Source organism: Aythya fuligula, chromosome 2 (assembly GCF_009819795.1).
Source record: "Aythya fuligula isolate bAytFul2 chromosome 2, bAytFul2.pri, whole genome shotgun sequence".
Taxonomy (NCBI): Eukaryota; Metazoa; Chordata; class Aves; order Anseriformes; family Anatidae; genus Aythya; species Aythya fuligula.
This window is the reverse complement of record NC_045560.1, coordinates 27,344,597-27,361,186: the sequence shown is the minus strand read 5'-3', so window position 1 is coordinate 27,361,186 and position 16,590 is coordinate 27,344,597. Positions and strand designations below refer to the sequence as shown.

The following is a 16,590-nucleotide window of genomic DNA, read 5'->3' as shown; positions in this document are numbered from 1 at the left end:
GGTATTAAGCAGATTACACTTCGTAAGCGTAAAGGTTTTATACCTAATTCCTGAAGCCACAAGTAGTTTTAAATGTTGTCTAATAATAATTCAAATTGAAAATGCACTTATACATGAAAGGTAAAAGCTTGTGCTGATGCATTAATGTGGTGGTCTTCCTGGGCTGTCCTACATTGCTGCTGTAAAATGGAGAGTGCTTCTGCTGAATAAACCTTCAGGATATCAAAAAAGCTGAAAAACATTCTTCATTTAACAGTTCTTATACTTTTGCATCTTCTCTGGTTGGCAAGATAAATGTGCGTCATTTGGTAACGCAGCACTGCATTAGGTATTTTGGATCATCTATACAGACATATCAAGCATATATGCTTGATATTCCATGTTGTGTTATGAATCCTTTTTGTCAGTGTTCTAGGTTTCAAAAGAGGCACTAATTGCATGTTAAGATAAAACACTGATGTTGTTTCTTGCTAAGTCACTGAAGACTGCAACTAGAAACTTTACAAGTTTTTTTGTTCTCTGGCCTTTTTACTTGTCTTTCAAGGAGTTGGAGACATGAGGTAGACACAAATCCCGGTCTGTTGTATGAAGTGGAAACCATGGGTGCAATTTCCTCCTTTCTAAGAGAATTCAAATCTGTCTCTGCCTCTCCAAAACATATCCTAACTACCAAAGACATCTTCCAGCTATGGACAGCCCTCTTTAGTTTGAAGTTCTTTCAATATGCTAAAACAACACAAGTAGAGTGGAATTGTAGAATCACAGAGTAGCTCGAGTTGGAAGCAACCTTAACGATCGTCTTAGTTCCAATGCCCCTGCCGTGGGCAGTAGTCAGTAAAATGCTGTAGTCTAGTGTTTAGAGTACTGGATCAGGCCAGGAGTATGGGATGTAGTTGTGTGACCAGAAGTCTCATGTACTATAAGTGAGTTTAGGTAAATGTGATTGGAAATATGGTAACCCTAATGCTTCAGGTTATGTTATGAGGTATGTCGTTGTCCTTCCTGTGTAAATGAGCACAGGTACTTGCTGCAAGGTGCTGGATTCACTTCTGAAGACCAGAAGCATACAAGTTTGTCATATCTTTTGTGACCGAGTCTGTGTATTCTGAACAAAATAAGTTTACTCTCGGAATTAGGCAAGTAAAGAAAAAGAAATGTATTTGATTTGAGTTCGTGTGTTGTTTTTTTTTTTTCACTGATTTTTTTTTTGGGGGGGGGCGGTAACCATTTTATAGTGACAGTGAAGGAGTTATAGGAAAAATTATCGCATTTTCTGCTTTGATAATTTCGTATTTACTTGGATGAAAACTAGATTTTGTGTACGAATTTTGCTGTACATAAAGTTCTCTGTTAATACAATATTTAGCGTGTTGTACAAAGCTGTTTTAAAAATGAGCTATTCTGTGCACAAAATGCCTTCATCAACTGTGTACCCTGATACATGATGAGAATACAAGTATTTTTGTATAAATACTTGTATTACAAAAAATGCAAAAAAAAATGTGCTGTTTGTGTAACAGACAGTATCGTGTATGCACCTAACACATAGGAGAAGAATCATTTGAAAAACTAAAATTCTTTGAAACAGAAATTGATTGTTGGGCCTTGATGTTTGTGTTTTAGCAACGAATGGGGTAAGCACTCCTATTTCAAGTAAAATTTTAATGAGAACTTTTTCTACCAGTTCAAAGTTATTGAAGTGCTATACTGTCAACAAGAAATTCAGACTGCATTTTAAGTTTGTCAGTATAATTGGTTTCCTACTGTACGTACATGGAGAAGTCTGTGTGTGCATGTATATTGTGTTATAAACTTAAAATTCCAAATCTGTTGGTCAGGATTTGGATTGGTATTTCTATAGAGAAAAATAAGTGTGTTTTCTAGTTATCTTCCTGGTGTATATACAATAAAACTATTCATCTTATAAACAGGTTAGAAAAGTCTCTTCACTGAATATATTAGAAAAGTAGTAATATAAATGATAGTAAGAACCATATTGTAGCATGTTAGCCTGCCATAGCTTATTTTGTGTTGGACTATAATAAATACTATAATACTAAATACTATAATAAAGTTCTGCATAATTTTTAATTGAGTCTGTTCAGAATTTTGATTTTTTCCCCGAAAGTTGTATTAGTTTGCTCTTTCATGAGGAAAAACAGAGGAAAAAAAATCACTACATAAACAATTTTCCTTTGTTTGAAGGTTCAAGCTCAAGTGCGACATGCAAAACTCAACTTTGACAAACTGAAGACTGATGTCTGTCAAAAAGTCGATCTTTTGGGAGCAAGCAGATGCAACCTTCTTTCTCATGTGTTAACAACATATCAGGTATTCAAAACCCTATGAGCCTCCAAAATAAGATTTCCCATTAAGGTGTTTTTAACAGGTTACTATAGCAATTTTTAAATACAAGAATATGTAACTAATACTGGAGGGGAGATGTAAAATCTGTAAAAAGCAGATTGGTGTTTAAGCTAATATTGCCTTGAAATTTTACTCTCCCTTACAGACAACACTTCTTCATTTTTGGGAAAAAACTTCACACACGATGGCAGCTATCCATGAAAGTTTCAAAGGTTATCAGCCATATGAATTCACAATGTTAAAGGTAAGGAATACATCAGTGTGTTTGTCTGCCCAGTGATAACAAATAAGAGACCGTATAACCATGTAGAAAGCACACATTCATATTTTGTCCATATGTTGTCTGGCAATTTAATACCTGTCCCGTCTTTTCATTTGAATACGTGCTTTCTGTCAAATGCATTTCTGGCTAGTAAGATCAAAAACTGCATGTACAGTGTAGTGATAAAGGACATATTTCAAAGGAAGACAATATTCAGGGCTACACTTAAGTATGTGTTTAAGTGCTAACTGGGATTGGTTTTGATTGTTCCTGAAGAATCATGAAGTCCAGCATAATTAGGGATTTATGCTCCCCTCCAAAATTCCACAATGAATTAATGCTGCAAAGCACTCTGTACTTGAAGAGGCGGCTCAGTTTGAAAGCAATTAGGAGTCATAGCCTCAGTCTGTGAGATGTTTGTGCATATGACATGCAGAAGTAGAAGCTGGGCTGCAGTGTGCTGTATAGCCTGTGGCTACCCCAGAGCTCCTGGAGAACAAGCACCTGAAGGTATAAAGTTTAGTTCACCCCAGGCTACCATACTTGCTCTTACATGACTATGCTATATTTAAAGTTGTTTTCTAGAACGTGTGTTGGGAGGGAGTGGTTTCTGATCTTTGAAGTGCATAAAGAGCTTGTGGAGACTGTTATTCCGGCAGCTTGAAACAACACAACAAAAGAACCGGCCAAACACATTTCAAGCTTCAGTCTCTCCTGACCAGAGGACAGAAAGAAAAGGAAGTTCTGCTCTGGACAGCTTTAAAGACTCAACCTTTTCCATCTTACCCAGTCTGTCCTGCCAGAAAAGTCTGCATTTGCTATGAAGCTCACAGAACTCTGCGCTTCCTTCTCACATCGTCCGTATATGGGTTCTAGCCAGAGTGCATCTCCAAATTCCAGCAGGAGACAGTTGGGAATAGTTATCTTGACACTGCCAGTAATTGCCTACAGACTCACCAGTTAAACTCTAAATCAGTAAAAAGGTCCTCTTTGTTTCCCCATCATCACTTCCCATTGCAGTGACGGCTGGTTCACAGCCTGGGTTTAGCATGGCCAGAGTCCTGTTGAGGAGCCTGGGAAGCATGCAGTGGGGCTGTTCTGCTCCTAACCTCATGATGTTTGAAGTTTTCTGAAGATTTTTTTCTCTATGCTTTTAAACAAACTCTTTCCAATCTAATTTGTGCAGATACTCAGAAAAAAATACAGGCTATTTATTCTCTTTCATATCTAAAAACATGATTATGTGAACAAGACATGTTTTAAAACACATAATGTTTAGATACCTTGTAAAGAAGCTTGTATGGAAAATGCACCACTTCTGGAGCATGAAATACCCTTGTGATGGAGAATGAGAAGTACCCTCGTGTTGGAGGATGAGAGAGATTTTGGAATGCCTGTTATCTTTTGAACTTTCTCCTGTGAAAGATTTTAGTATAATCTAAATTTGGAATTAAATTGGGAATCTGTGATGGAGAAATGCAATCTATATTGTGTGCACATATGCAACAAGCACTCCCTGGAATAGAAAGTAACTGTAAAAATGATTGTGGATATTGTAGTATGTTTAGGGTGAAGCCCTTTGTTATGAGAATCATAACCGTTTTTATTGCTGGCCTCCTGCTCTGAAAAGATGTGATTTCCTGTTTGTGCAGTTATATGTATGTTGAGAAATAATGCTAATCAGGGGTTAGTTTTATACTACAGAATTTCATGGAAGTCTCTGCTTGCAGAAAACAGCTGCTTGGGGATAAGACTCTGTTGCTGCCTTTTAGTATCAGTTCTTTATTTCTTTTGGTCTCTGGAGTGTGGGATTATTATTTTATTTTTTTTTAGTACATCAAAGTTCAGTCTCCTATATGATCTCTTTTGCCTCAGTTAGTTTCTGTTTGTTCACATTAAATGGTTGCTGAGAAGATTCAGTTAAAATCTGTTAGTTGCATCAGGTGAGGTTCTGTTGCCTGACAGCTTGGGTGTCTACTGCTGCTTCAGGGACATTCAGGTCAGTCTCCAAACCTCCAGAAGAGTGTGGACTCCCTCAAGTCCCATGCCTTCTCTGCTAGACGTGCTAGAGTGTGGAAAAACAAGAGATGTTTATGGTTAGGAACTGATCCTTACCAGTCATGTCATGTGCTTATGCCAGAGTTTAAGGAGTTGCAACCTACTTCAAGTATTACTTTTTTATAACATATAATAAATGGCTATAGGTGATCTTGGGTAAGTGTAGTTTCTAGTGGAGAAACTTCTGGTCAAAAAAGATATCATGTCTGCTGTTTATGTGTTAAAAACATACAAATGGGATATTAATTGCTTAAAACATAAAATATTTTGATGTGCCCATTTCTACATGTTTAATTGGGAGTTCTCTCTTAGATATAAGACAAGGAAAAATATTCTTTAAAGGGATCTTTTCTAAAATAGTGAATGAAGCAAATCATTTTTCTTTTGTGATTCTAGTTCTGTTAGCAGCTTACTACTAGCAGTTTAACTTTACTCATCCTTAATTCAGGAGTGGTCCTGCCGAATTAAGCAAAGCTTATGTGTATGTAGGGTCAGCATTTTTACTTCAAAACAAGAATTTAAGGAAACAATGTTAATATTTGACTTAGATGTAAATTGACTTACTGAAAAATTAGAAGGTGCCGTGTACTGGAAAATTACTATTTGTATTTTGTAGTATGAATATATTAATGTACTAGATTTACCTCAGGAAAGAGACTCTTAAATGCCTCTCGGTGTTGTTTCTGGAAAGAAAACATTGTCTTTAGAGATGTTTGCCAAACTCCCTTAATGAAAAGCAGCCCATTTGTTTTCTTTGCTTCAGGGTATATGCTGAGAGTAGTATAATTGTGCTTTTGCAGCTGTATTTCCTAACTGCTAGTTTTATGCTTGATGAAAGATGATTATTAATGTGCTAACAGATCTATGTATCACGATGTAAAAGTATCCATTACTGCAGTATTAAAGATGATGGGCTGCTGCTTTGGTAAAATCTTTAAGGTTTCATTGTCTTGAAATCACTATATATCAAAGGAATTCAAATTTATTTCAGGGGCTACTTTTCATGAATTGTACCTATTTCTAATTTCTGTCACTGTTTATTTGTCTTCGGTACTTCACGAATCTTTAGTCATATTGTTTACATTTCACTACTCTAATAATAAACTTCCTAAAGAGTTCACATGAGCCTAGAAACAGTATTAGCACTGGCGAGGGAGTCAAAAGGCCTAAATCTCAATGCATCCATCTATTTGTGTGCAAAGTGGAGCACTGCTGCTTCTGCTGATTACTTGGTTTGGAAAACCCTGCCCTAACACAGCTACTTCAGTACTGCTGCCTTCTGCTGACACTTGCTGTAGACCGGTATCCTTTCTCATTTCCATTTTGTTGCACCATGACTTTATTGCCTAGGCAGAACTGCATATAATCTTACATCTCTGTTCTTTTCTTTTTCTTTTCTATTTTTTCATAAATCTCCCTGAGGAAATACTGAAGCTACCTGATTGTCCTCCTCCCTCTCAGCCCTCTCTTAAAATGAAGCAGATCCAAACTTTTGTCTCTTCAGTGGTGTTATGCATTTCTGGATGTTGTTATGATGTCCTGGGATGTATCGCTGGCTCCTGGAGCTGCCCTTAATCATGTTACTTTGATTCCTTCCTCAGTAAAGAGGAAGAGCATAAGTTGTCCAAGGCACTTGGGAGGAATTGTGGGCAAGCTGAATGCATTGTCAGCACTCTGGTGATGTAACTACAGAGAACAGATTTTGTGTGCAGTCCAGGTCATCTCAGCTAGTCTTGAAAGAAGCTATAACATAAGCGAAGGAGTTTTCATGAGTAGCAGTCAGCTTAGGAACAGTGCCTGAACTGGAATCAGAGCTGCCTCCATGGTGGAGGAATCTCACAGTTAACTGGCTGGGGATATCCAGTCTGAGTGATGGTAGCAAGCAAAATGTCACTGGGTAACTTTTGGTTGCAGAGTCAGGATAAGCACAAGGAATGACTGTGAACTTGCTTCTGTAGCGTGTACGGTCTTATCCTGATTTTTATAGTTTAAAAAAAAAAAAAAAGAAAAAAAAAAAGAGAGAGAGACATAATGAAGCTAAGAAGAAAGCTTTTTAGACCTGAAACCTTCAGTCACATACATGTGTGGCTTACATACATGTGTGGCTTACAACAAAGTCCATGTGAGTTCTTGCTAGCATCCAGACACATGCTGTGAAGATGCACATTTGTCTGTTCAGAGCCAATGAGGTCAGTGATGCTTTACACACCAAACAAGTATGCTTGCTTTTGTCTGAATTCAGTCTGTATCTCACAACTTTGTTTAATCATTTTATTTCCTAGATGATGGGAGTTCTTCCTTTCTTTAGATCTAACCTGAAACAACAGAATGTCAGTGTCATTTCTATGCATGTTGACAATAGTGATCACATTACTGTGGCTTTTTGTTTCGAAAACAGTTGAGAATGGCTTTTTAACACTTATTTCATACCCATTGTCTAGATTTTGTTTATCCTTTTATAAAGATACCTCAGTTCGTAGTACACACTGGGCTGCAGAGTGGAGGAGGCAGGGGAGAGGATAGTAATTTAATTATTTGCTGTTAGAATTGGAGGAAATATTGGCTATATGTCAAAATAATTAGGTAAATTGAATTATTGTTTCTGCTAATTTTCAACAATTTTATCATAATCTCTACTTAAACTGAAGCTGTATTTCAGAGCTATATTTATTTTTCTAATACAGGAAATAGTAACTCCCATTATTATCGTGCTGTTTCCTTCCCGAGGTACTCATGAACTCCATTTCTATATGCTTTTTCCGTGGGTTGATCACAGTCCTTTAAAAATGGATTTCCTGAAACACTCTTTAACAATGAAGGAAGCATCATAATATAGTTTCTTGAAGAAGGATGCTGATTTCTTTGTATTTTTCATGAAGATGTGGAAGGTTTTACTTCTGATAATTCTCTAAGTTGCACAAATTCTCTAACTTCTACAAGTTAGGCTGTAGTTAACGTAGCTGTTTGTTGTTTGAAACCATTACATCCTTCTCAGGCAGGCTCAGTGCTGCTATGCGTAGCCACAGAGCACCACACACAGTTGCAGCATCACCTCCTGAGTGCAGTGCACGATGTGCTCTACAGTGGAGGTGTCAGAGATGGGTCAAGTGCCAGAAGCACTGCTGTCATTCTCTGCGCTCCAGTTCTGTGCGTATGTTTCTGAACTTTAACCCAGGTCCTCGCGGAATCAATGGAATAATCCCCCACCAGTTTTAGTAGTACACAGTGCAGTCTAGTCAACAGCTGGTACAAACACAGCTGAAGAGTAACATTCGTTCATAGGTGATCTAGCTGACGTGGCTTGTGTCCGTTATTCAGAATCCAAGAAGTACACTTAGCAGTGGTTCTGGTTAGCACTGTTACAGTGTTAAAGGAAAAAAAAAAGTGGCAACCATAGATAAGGTACATTTCTTTAAGGCCTCTAGTTGTTATTGCTGCCTTTGTGATCCCTCATCTTCTGACACATGATGTCTGCAGTGCTCTAGGTGCTTATGACAAATTAATCCGTGGCACTAGATAAAGGCATTAACTTACTGGGAGGAGAAAAAAAATCCAACTGCAGTATATGACAAGTCCATTCGTTTGGTTTCTAAAACACAGAAGTATACATCTCCACACAAGTACTAACAGAAACAGAAACTGGAATGCCCCTTCTGGTGACTAATGCATTCTGGTTAACAGGGCAGTGCATACAAGAGCTACAACATGTGTGGGAATATTTTTCTCACAGCAGGTGAGCTGGGGACTCTAACCTTTATTCAGTAGGTGAGACAGACTTAGCAAACATGTTAAGTAACCTTCAGTTATTTAAGTTTTCATGCAGCAACCATAATTAATGCATAACATTAATGCATAACATTAATTATGGGGAAAACTAGTAGTATATTAATACTTCAGTAGTCTCAAACAGTCACTACACAATGCTTTTATGTGTTGGCTTGTTCACTTGCCCAACTTTGGGTTATAAAAGTGCAGACCGTGAAACTGCTCATTTTTATCTTATAGCCTGGTCTTTCACATTGCAAAGGGTCAGCAGGCTGTGGTAATATCACACCTGGCCTCTATCAAATTATCCAAGATTTTAACCCCTGCTTTTGGATTGAGGATATGAGCAGTACTGTCCTAGTGGCACTGCAGCTGCTAAGGTTCTGTGAAGAGTTGGGTCAGGGAAAAAAAGAGTAAAGAAATAAAGAAGCAGTACAAGGAACAAATAGGTTTAAAGAGTGCATCTATTCATTCTGTTTGAGTCAGATATGCTTTTGATACTAGACTAATTTATATAGGCTTTATAGTCTGGTTTGGCCTTACATGACATATTTTTGCTTCCCTGAATCTTTTTTCTTCTCTCTTTTCATTTATAATGATTATGATCTAGAGCTTGCAAGATCCTGTGAATAAACTAACAGAAAGAGCAGAAAAGGAGGACCTGCAGATTGAGAGCACCAAATCAGTAGAAGATCAGCAGAGTCAGTAAGTCACATGTCCTGTATCTCAAAATAATAAGTAATTTTATCTATAATCTACTTTCTCTTTGCTAGTCACCAAATATTTAAAACTAAAAATGTAGACAATGGTAGTCGGACCACACTAGCAAACAGTAAGCTTAATACAAGCATTACTGAAATTATGTACTGTGTGTATGAAAATTACTAAACTTTATGGTGAGTTTAAGAGCTTAAAAAGGACCCATTTAACCTTTATATGTTACTCATTTTTCTTAGCCACCTCTTTATTTTTCTACTTTTGCTTCATCTTTTCTTTAGTAAAAGAAGTGCTAAACAGCATCACATGGGAGAAGATATATGAGCTTTGTATTTCTCCCTTCAGCAGCGTCTCCTTACACCTGGGAACAGGATATGGATTCCTGATTGCTTTGGGCAGCGATTAGTTTTTGTAATGTATACAGCATTGGTTAGTAATCCAGCAAAGCAGGAGGTACTTAGTAAAAAGTACATCTAAGTGAACTGATGCTATCAAGGTTTGGGTTACCTGTAGCTCTGAGGTGAAAGAGAATTATGAATGGGCTGCTATAGAGAGAGAAGAACAGGAGAATGAGATGTGATCCCTCCCCTATGGGACCATCAGGATTCAGTTGCAATGAGATGCTACATTGATACAATCCTGCTGCCACCTGTTGTTTTGACTATCCATGGTTAAGTAAAGCACCCAGCTAAGGATCAGTTGTCAAAAAGCAGAGAACAGCTTGGCCGGTAATTAGTGTATTTTGCTTGGCTATTTATGGTAACAGTTTTTGAAAGAGTTCAGTTTTTCAGTTGTTTTTGCTTGCTTAGATTCACATCCACTGACCAAAACCAGTTTATAAATTGGTCAGGTTTGGGGCTAAGCAGATGAGAAATGACTTGGCCAAGTACCATTTGGCAGGTGGCTGTTTTCATAGCAGTTCATTGAGTCTGATGCCTCTCACGTGACAATAATAGAGAATTTCAGAAACAATTGTTTTTTTTAGTGTTGAAAATAAAATTCTAGAATAAATGCGTGATTTATGCAAAATCTGGGCATTGGCATCTACCAGCAAATGCGTCAGATCCATGTAATGGTTTCACTGCTTTTTACTTATGGATTATCTTTTTCCTTTCATTGAAGTGGGGAAAATAACATTTCCTTACAACTTTGGTGTATCCATCAAAGCATAAACATGCATCTAAGATTCTAGTAGAATGATACAAAGTAAAATAAAGCTTTTCAAATCTTCATGATCTTTCCATTCACTCTAAACATTCATTATACTAGAGTTTGGCCTGAGTAACTTCCCTTTGTGTAAGAATTGCTTGTAAACCATTGGTGTTTTTTTTGTGTGTGTGTGTGTGTTTTGTTTTGTTTTGTTTTCTTTATTGCAAGAGCTGTTTCATCAATAGTGCTGATTTGGTTCTTTAGAAACCTGCTGTCATGGGACAAAACTCACCTGACAGTTGTTTTTATTTAGTCACTATTACAAAGTTAAAAAAAGGAGTGCAAATTGTTTTTCTGTGGACCAGTTATACCTCCTTAGTGATATTAATGACAGCATATTGTGCTTTTCCAGATTTGGTCTACGCTTTTTATTATAGATATGTAGGTAGGTGGTAGGTTTTGACAGTTGGTCTTCAATATTATTTTGGTTTTCAACAGATTTCTGCCAATGAAGCAATAAAATTTAACAACAAACTAGCATATACAGCAAATGCAGGAATCCATATGAATTAGTGTTTGTTTATTGTCAATATGATTCTATAGTGAAGTGACCAAAAAGAAAAATATATGATAGCGGTAGAATTGTTTCCTCATATTTTTTTTTTTCTTACTCTTTCAAATTAAGGTTGATTTCATTAGATGAGGAGAGCCATACCAAGGAATCAGACTATTCAGGTATTTTATTTCATGTGTTCATAACTTGCTAAATGCTGTAATTTATGTTGTTTTCATTTCTGTTATTTAATATACATTCAGCTTCAACAAGCAAATCCATATAAATGCATAAAACTTAAGGCCAGGAAGATCTGGTAAACATAATACCTTATTTATTGTATCATAATGCATTTCACTCAATTACTCTCAGACAGGTCAAATAGTTTGTCTTCCAAAGTGTAATTCTTACACTGGGCATGTCCTCAAGGAAGGGATTTTCTGATTAGTTGATGTCAAGACAAGGAAAGTATGCCACTTAGCTTGCTAGTTTATCCCAGTGATTAAATATCCACTCTGTTAAAAACTTGTTAAATTTGGTTGAACTTCTGGCTAAGTTAGGCAAAGTCCTATTCAGCTGCTGCCAGTGACCTGGTGGGTGGTTATTACCCAGAGACACAGCCAGGCTCTAATTGGAGGTGCACAGTGAAAGAAGGGGAGACAATGGACACAAGTTACAAGAAGGAAATTCTGGTCAGATACTCAGAAAAAAAGCTTCACATTGAGGATGGCAAAGCATTTGCAACAAGTTCTTGGTGAAGCTGTGGAATCTTCATCCCTGCAGATATTCAAAACTTGACCCATCCCTGGGAAACCTGATCGAGCTTCATAGCTGGCTGTACTCTAACAAGGGGCTTGGACAAAATGACTCCCAGACGTCCTTGTAGCCTAAATTATGCCATGGCTTTATAGTATATTTTTATCTAATAAATTAATGGAGAATCCGTCCAATATGTAGTATTTCAGCCTCCATAAAGGTTCTTAAAAAGTAATACATTAAAATCAAAACTCCCCTCAAATCTTCCTCTTGGTAGGCTAAGCATATCAATGTCTTTAAGACATGTCCTATAGACCTTTAGTTTTGAAGCTTTTGTTTCCATTCCACTTCCAACATTCCTTTTAAAATTTGAAAAATACTACTGTAAGAAACATTCCTGATGTTGGTCTCCCCAGTAGTGTTTCTAGAAAGTAAAATCACGTTCCTTTTTCAACTCATCACCTTCCTTTTTGGATTTCCAGGAATATCTAATTTTTCAGTAACATCATATTAGAAGCTCACATTTGATTTTGTTGTTGTTCATAAAAACTCAGTTCATTTTGGTCACAGATTTCCATGACTCATTCTTCCATTCTGGAGCACAGCTTGTATTCCGTATTCCTTGAGATATAACTTAAGGCTTAGTGGTAGTAAATTCTCCCAGCTTGACTATAGAAACTCAATGACTGGCCTGAATGACCACCTCTAACAGTCTGTTATAGTTGTTTGTACGTTTTATTCAAGAGGGATTCTGTGTTTACTTCCAGATGACTGTTAAAGCCATTGAAGAGCAATGGAAATAACACTAAACCTTGCAGATCTAAACTAGAAACACTTCTACTTTGCAGTTGTTTCTGCTAACAACTTTTTTTGACATCTGTTAGTTGTCATGTTCCTAATCCATTCAATATGTTCCCTATAGTTATTATGCAGTGCTAACTTTTTAGCTGGAAGGCTATGCAGTGCAAAGTCAACTTGTTTCTAAACAAATATCTTTACTAAAATAAGCTCACAGTTTCATCAAAGAATGGAATTAGTCATTTTGTGTTTTGTTTCTTTTAAAAAATTAAAAAAAAAAAAAAACTAAGCATGCTTTCCATAAAAATACCTTTTATTATAGGAGCATTTATTATGCTCCTATTCTTTATTGAATCAGTTAATGTTTCACCTTGGAGTAATGATGAGCTATGAGCCCCTAGTTACCTACAGTTATTTGAATCACCCTGTTAATTACTGTTGTTGTTTGAGTGTTTTTTTTAATAGTGGCACCATAATAGGACTTTTTTGGTGTTCTGAAGTTTAACCCATTTTGCAAGTAATCAGTAAGATCAAATATCTGTTTTATCATATATTTTAGCGTTCCTGGATGCAAAATCTGACTTTTAAGATACTGTATTAGCAGATGTTTTCTAGAACCTTTCTCAGTTATTTACAGACTGCAATATATTTCAGCATCATCCGTAATGTAAATACCTTGTTCTGTCTCTTTCTGTGTCACCTTTAAAAGGAACTGAAGTATTTTGTAATACCTCTGCTAAATTTTTCCATTTCCCTATACTAGTGAGTCTAAGTTTTTTTTTTTTTTTTTCTTGAAGTACTCTGTACATCCTAAAATAATAGGCAGCACTGCTAGTGCTGTTTCTTCATAAGAGCAGTTTATGAGGAATGCTACTTCATAACTTCCAATTTGTATCATTTGCTCTGCATTTGCCTTTAATGTGCTATGGATGTTTTTAAGATTGGCTCCATCATATATGCCATTCAACTGATGTATGGTCAAGAATGGCAATTTAAGGAACAATGAGGTCCTGGGCACTTTTATGCTCTCTCCTGCCCTGTGCAAGTACAAGCTTCTGAAAAAAAAATAAAATAAAATCTCTGCTTCTGCAGAAAAGCAGATACCTGTCTGATTCTTGCAGTTGCCTCAGCTGGGTGCACCTAGCCTGGAGATGGGCTTCTGTGGCGGGTGGTAATTAAAAGGAAGATCAGAAATTTGACATCCTTTAAAGTGCTTGTATCTAGGCTGGGTCTTTCATCAGTTGCAATGAGGTTAATTTTAAACATGAATACCAACAACTGTTGCATGTTGAACTTAGTGACATTGTTTATGAACATATATTCTTGTGCCAAGTGCAATTTGACATGTTTATGGATCTTGATTACAGCTGCCGATGGCAAGGATGCCCTATCCAAGTTACAAGGAAATTGTAATCACAAGCAGAACTCAGGTGAAGTGTCTTAAGAAAACTACCTCTAAATATATATATCATAATTGCCAGTGTACTGCAAGTCTTCTTTTGTTACTTTCTAATTATTTTTTTTCTGATCTTAGGTGCCATAGATGACTTATTAGACCTACAACCTGAAGAAAATGGTATGAAACGTTTGTGTATATCTCTTTCATTTGCCTTTCCATTGTAGGTTTCAAGTATAATTTTAATCCTAGATGTTAATTGTTTTCCTAATCTAAAGGGTTCATGTGTTTCTGAATGAAATTGTTCAGTTAGTTTTTAAATAGTGTTAAAAGAAGCTCAACTTCATAAACCTACAGAGGCACTATACCTGATGTTAGAATATAAAGCATACCTTATTGGTATGCCAGAGGTGATTCAAGGGTATATTGCATTTTCCCCGTTAAAGTAAGTTCCACTGTAAACCTACCTTTCCTATAACTTTTCAAAATCTTTTGTTTTTAGTTCTCTTGTTGTACCCCAACCCTTCACTTGGCAATACTTTGTAACCACAAGATTTTATATCAGAAATGGACATATAAGAAACAAATGATTAAATCCTCTTAGAAAACATGTAAGAACAGGTAACATTTTCAGCCACGTAGTTAATTAAATCTGCTGTGCTTTTCTCAAATACCCATGCAAAAGCAGTCTTTAATTCTGGACTCTACTCCTATTGTTAACCTTCTGTTAGATTAGTGACAGCTCAAGGGGATATGCTGTACCAAAGGGGCTGTTTTACCATGTAACATATGAAAGATCTAGGCAAAAAATTTGTATCGAGTTCTCGCATGGAGTAAGGCTATTGCTCGTAGTTTCTTGATTTGCTCTTCACTTCATTCATCTCAGAAGAATGAGCAAAAGCTATCTTAAGAACAATGAAAAGAAAAACCTGTGGCAAGGCAAAAAAAGCAAGCAAAGAAAAAATCCCTCCCTGTGGTTTAGTCAGTCAGCCTTAGTGTTATTTGGAGTATTTAAGGTACTGCCTTCATGTTAGGTAAGGAACAGTGGACTTGCAAACACTTTGACTTTGGATTTGCCACAAGCAGTCTGTCGCACTGTGGGGAAATTACACCTCCACTCACGAAGGCAGAAAAAGGGAAAGTTTCCTCGGGTACCTGTGCAGATAGTCCTAATCTGTGAACAGATAAGGTAGTGATTACTTCGTTTCTGTGGTTAATAACAAAAAGGTCAGTGTGTGGCCTTTTTCCTCCTGGTTTTCCCCTTAATCATTTGCATTCTTTCTTGGACCTTCTTAGAGCAGGTACAGATAATGCATACAATTACTGGTCATACAAGTTTAGCCTTGTCAGTTAGAAGTGCTTTCTTTTTTTCTTTTTTTTTTTTTTTTTTTTTATAAGTGAAATAGCTATGTCAATATGAAAGCAGTTGTGGGACAGCTACATCAGATAAAGATGCTTATGTTAATGTTATGATATCAGCTGTCTACCCTAATTTCACACAATAGCTAGCTTTAGGCTAGTGAATACTATATTATTTTAATTGCTCCCAAACACCCTTTTTTGTGTGTTTCAGAAGGTAGTAGTCTTTATCCTGTATTTCAGACCATGTATCATTGTAAACATTTTTCGCTTCTCTTCCTATGAATATTTTTAAATACCAGCAAAACGAGGTGACATTGCAAAGGAGTATGAGGGTTGTTAGAGGCTTGTTCATATAAACACAGAATATAGTGACATTGTTTTTTTGGGTGTTTTACTGGAAGTTTTTTTTTTGTGGACATTTATAAGATGAGGGGCAGCATGTGAAGGCAAAGAAGGGATCTTGACTGTGAAAATGGGCAATGAAAACAGAGAAACAGGAAAAGAAAGAATAGAAGTTCTATGGGTGAGGTAAGAAAGTCCGTATCATTCTAGTAATCTAGCAGATACCACATGAGTAATGTCTTGATAAGCAAGACTGGTTTCAAGATAACTTTTATGTCAAACAAGTCAAGCTTACTGCTGTTTACTTGGGGTACTCTCAACATAAGCATCACCCTGTCCTCCCCTACTCTGTGTGCGTTTTCTCTCCAGGGAAACCAGAAAGACTGCTGAGACATGAAATGTGTCACTCTTCTTTTCTGGTGGTCACGTGAAGTACAGCAAGATCTAAGTGCTCTTCAGATGTAAATCTATATGTTTTGCTTTTTCACACAGTAATAATGGGACTACTGCAATGGGATAGCCAAATGAAGCACAGTTTTGCTCTGAGCTGTGTTGCTGCAGAACTTCTGTTCCATTATAGTAAACGTAATTTGTGGTTAGGCACACTATTGGTTTGTTTCAACAGTTCTGTTACTAAGGATGCTCACTTATGCATCTCCTTCCAAGTTCATGAAGGGGCCTAGTGCAAGCAGTTTTGAGATGGTGCTTTCCAGTAAAAATCAGTTCTTACATGTCTTAGAAATAATAATTGTCTTTTCCCTCTGGAAGGATTCACCCCTCTTCTTCACATGATGGAACAGCGATGGGCTTGAGAGAACTATAGGTGCTGGGAGAACATTCACATTTATTACTATTTATCTGAAGTTTGGAAAGTGCCTGAAAGTTCGTGAGAACAAGTTGTTTTATATGGTTTTAGTTATAGTCTAGTGGAAATATTAGAAGAATTGATTTGTTTGTAAAGTTTCTGTTTCCATTTTTTGGTCCTGTCAGGGAATATAAAATGTAAAATTAGAAAGGAACTGAACCTCAGTGTTGACTTCAGTGTTGACTTAAAAAATCCTTATA

General features: G+C 36.7%; 1 protein-coding gene across 5 annotated transcripts in view; it reads left to right on the top strand.

Annotated features, from left to right (window-relative positions):
- ICA1 (islet cell autoantigen 1) overlaps positions 1-16,590 on the top strand; it is a 72,716-nt gene that overhangs the window by 44,862 nt on the left and 11,264 nt on the right. For all 5 annotated transcript variants that reach the window (XM_032180932.1, XM_032180933.1, XM_032180931.1 and 2 more), the window contains exons 8-13: positions 2,206-2,331; positions 2,513-2,611; positions 9,063-9,157; positions 11,004-11,053; positions 13,793-13,855; positions 13,960-14,001. In XM_032180932.1, the coding sequence (XP_032036823.1) occupies positions 2,206-2,331; positions 2,513-2,611; positions 9,063-9,157; positions 11,004-11,053; positions 13,793-13,855; positions 13,960-14,001 (475 nt within the window). The remainder of the gene's footprint in view (positions 1-2,205; positions 2,332-2,512; positions 2,612-9,062; positions 9,158-11,003; positions 11,054-13,792; positions 13,856-13,959; positions 14,002-16,590) is intronic.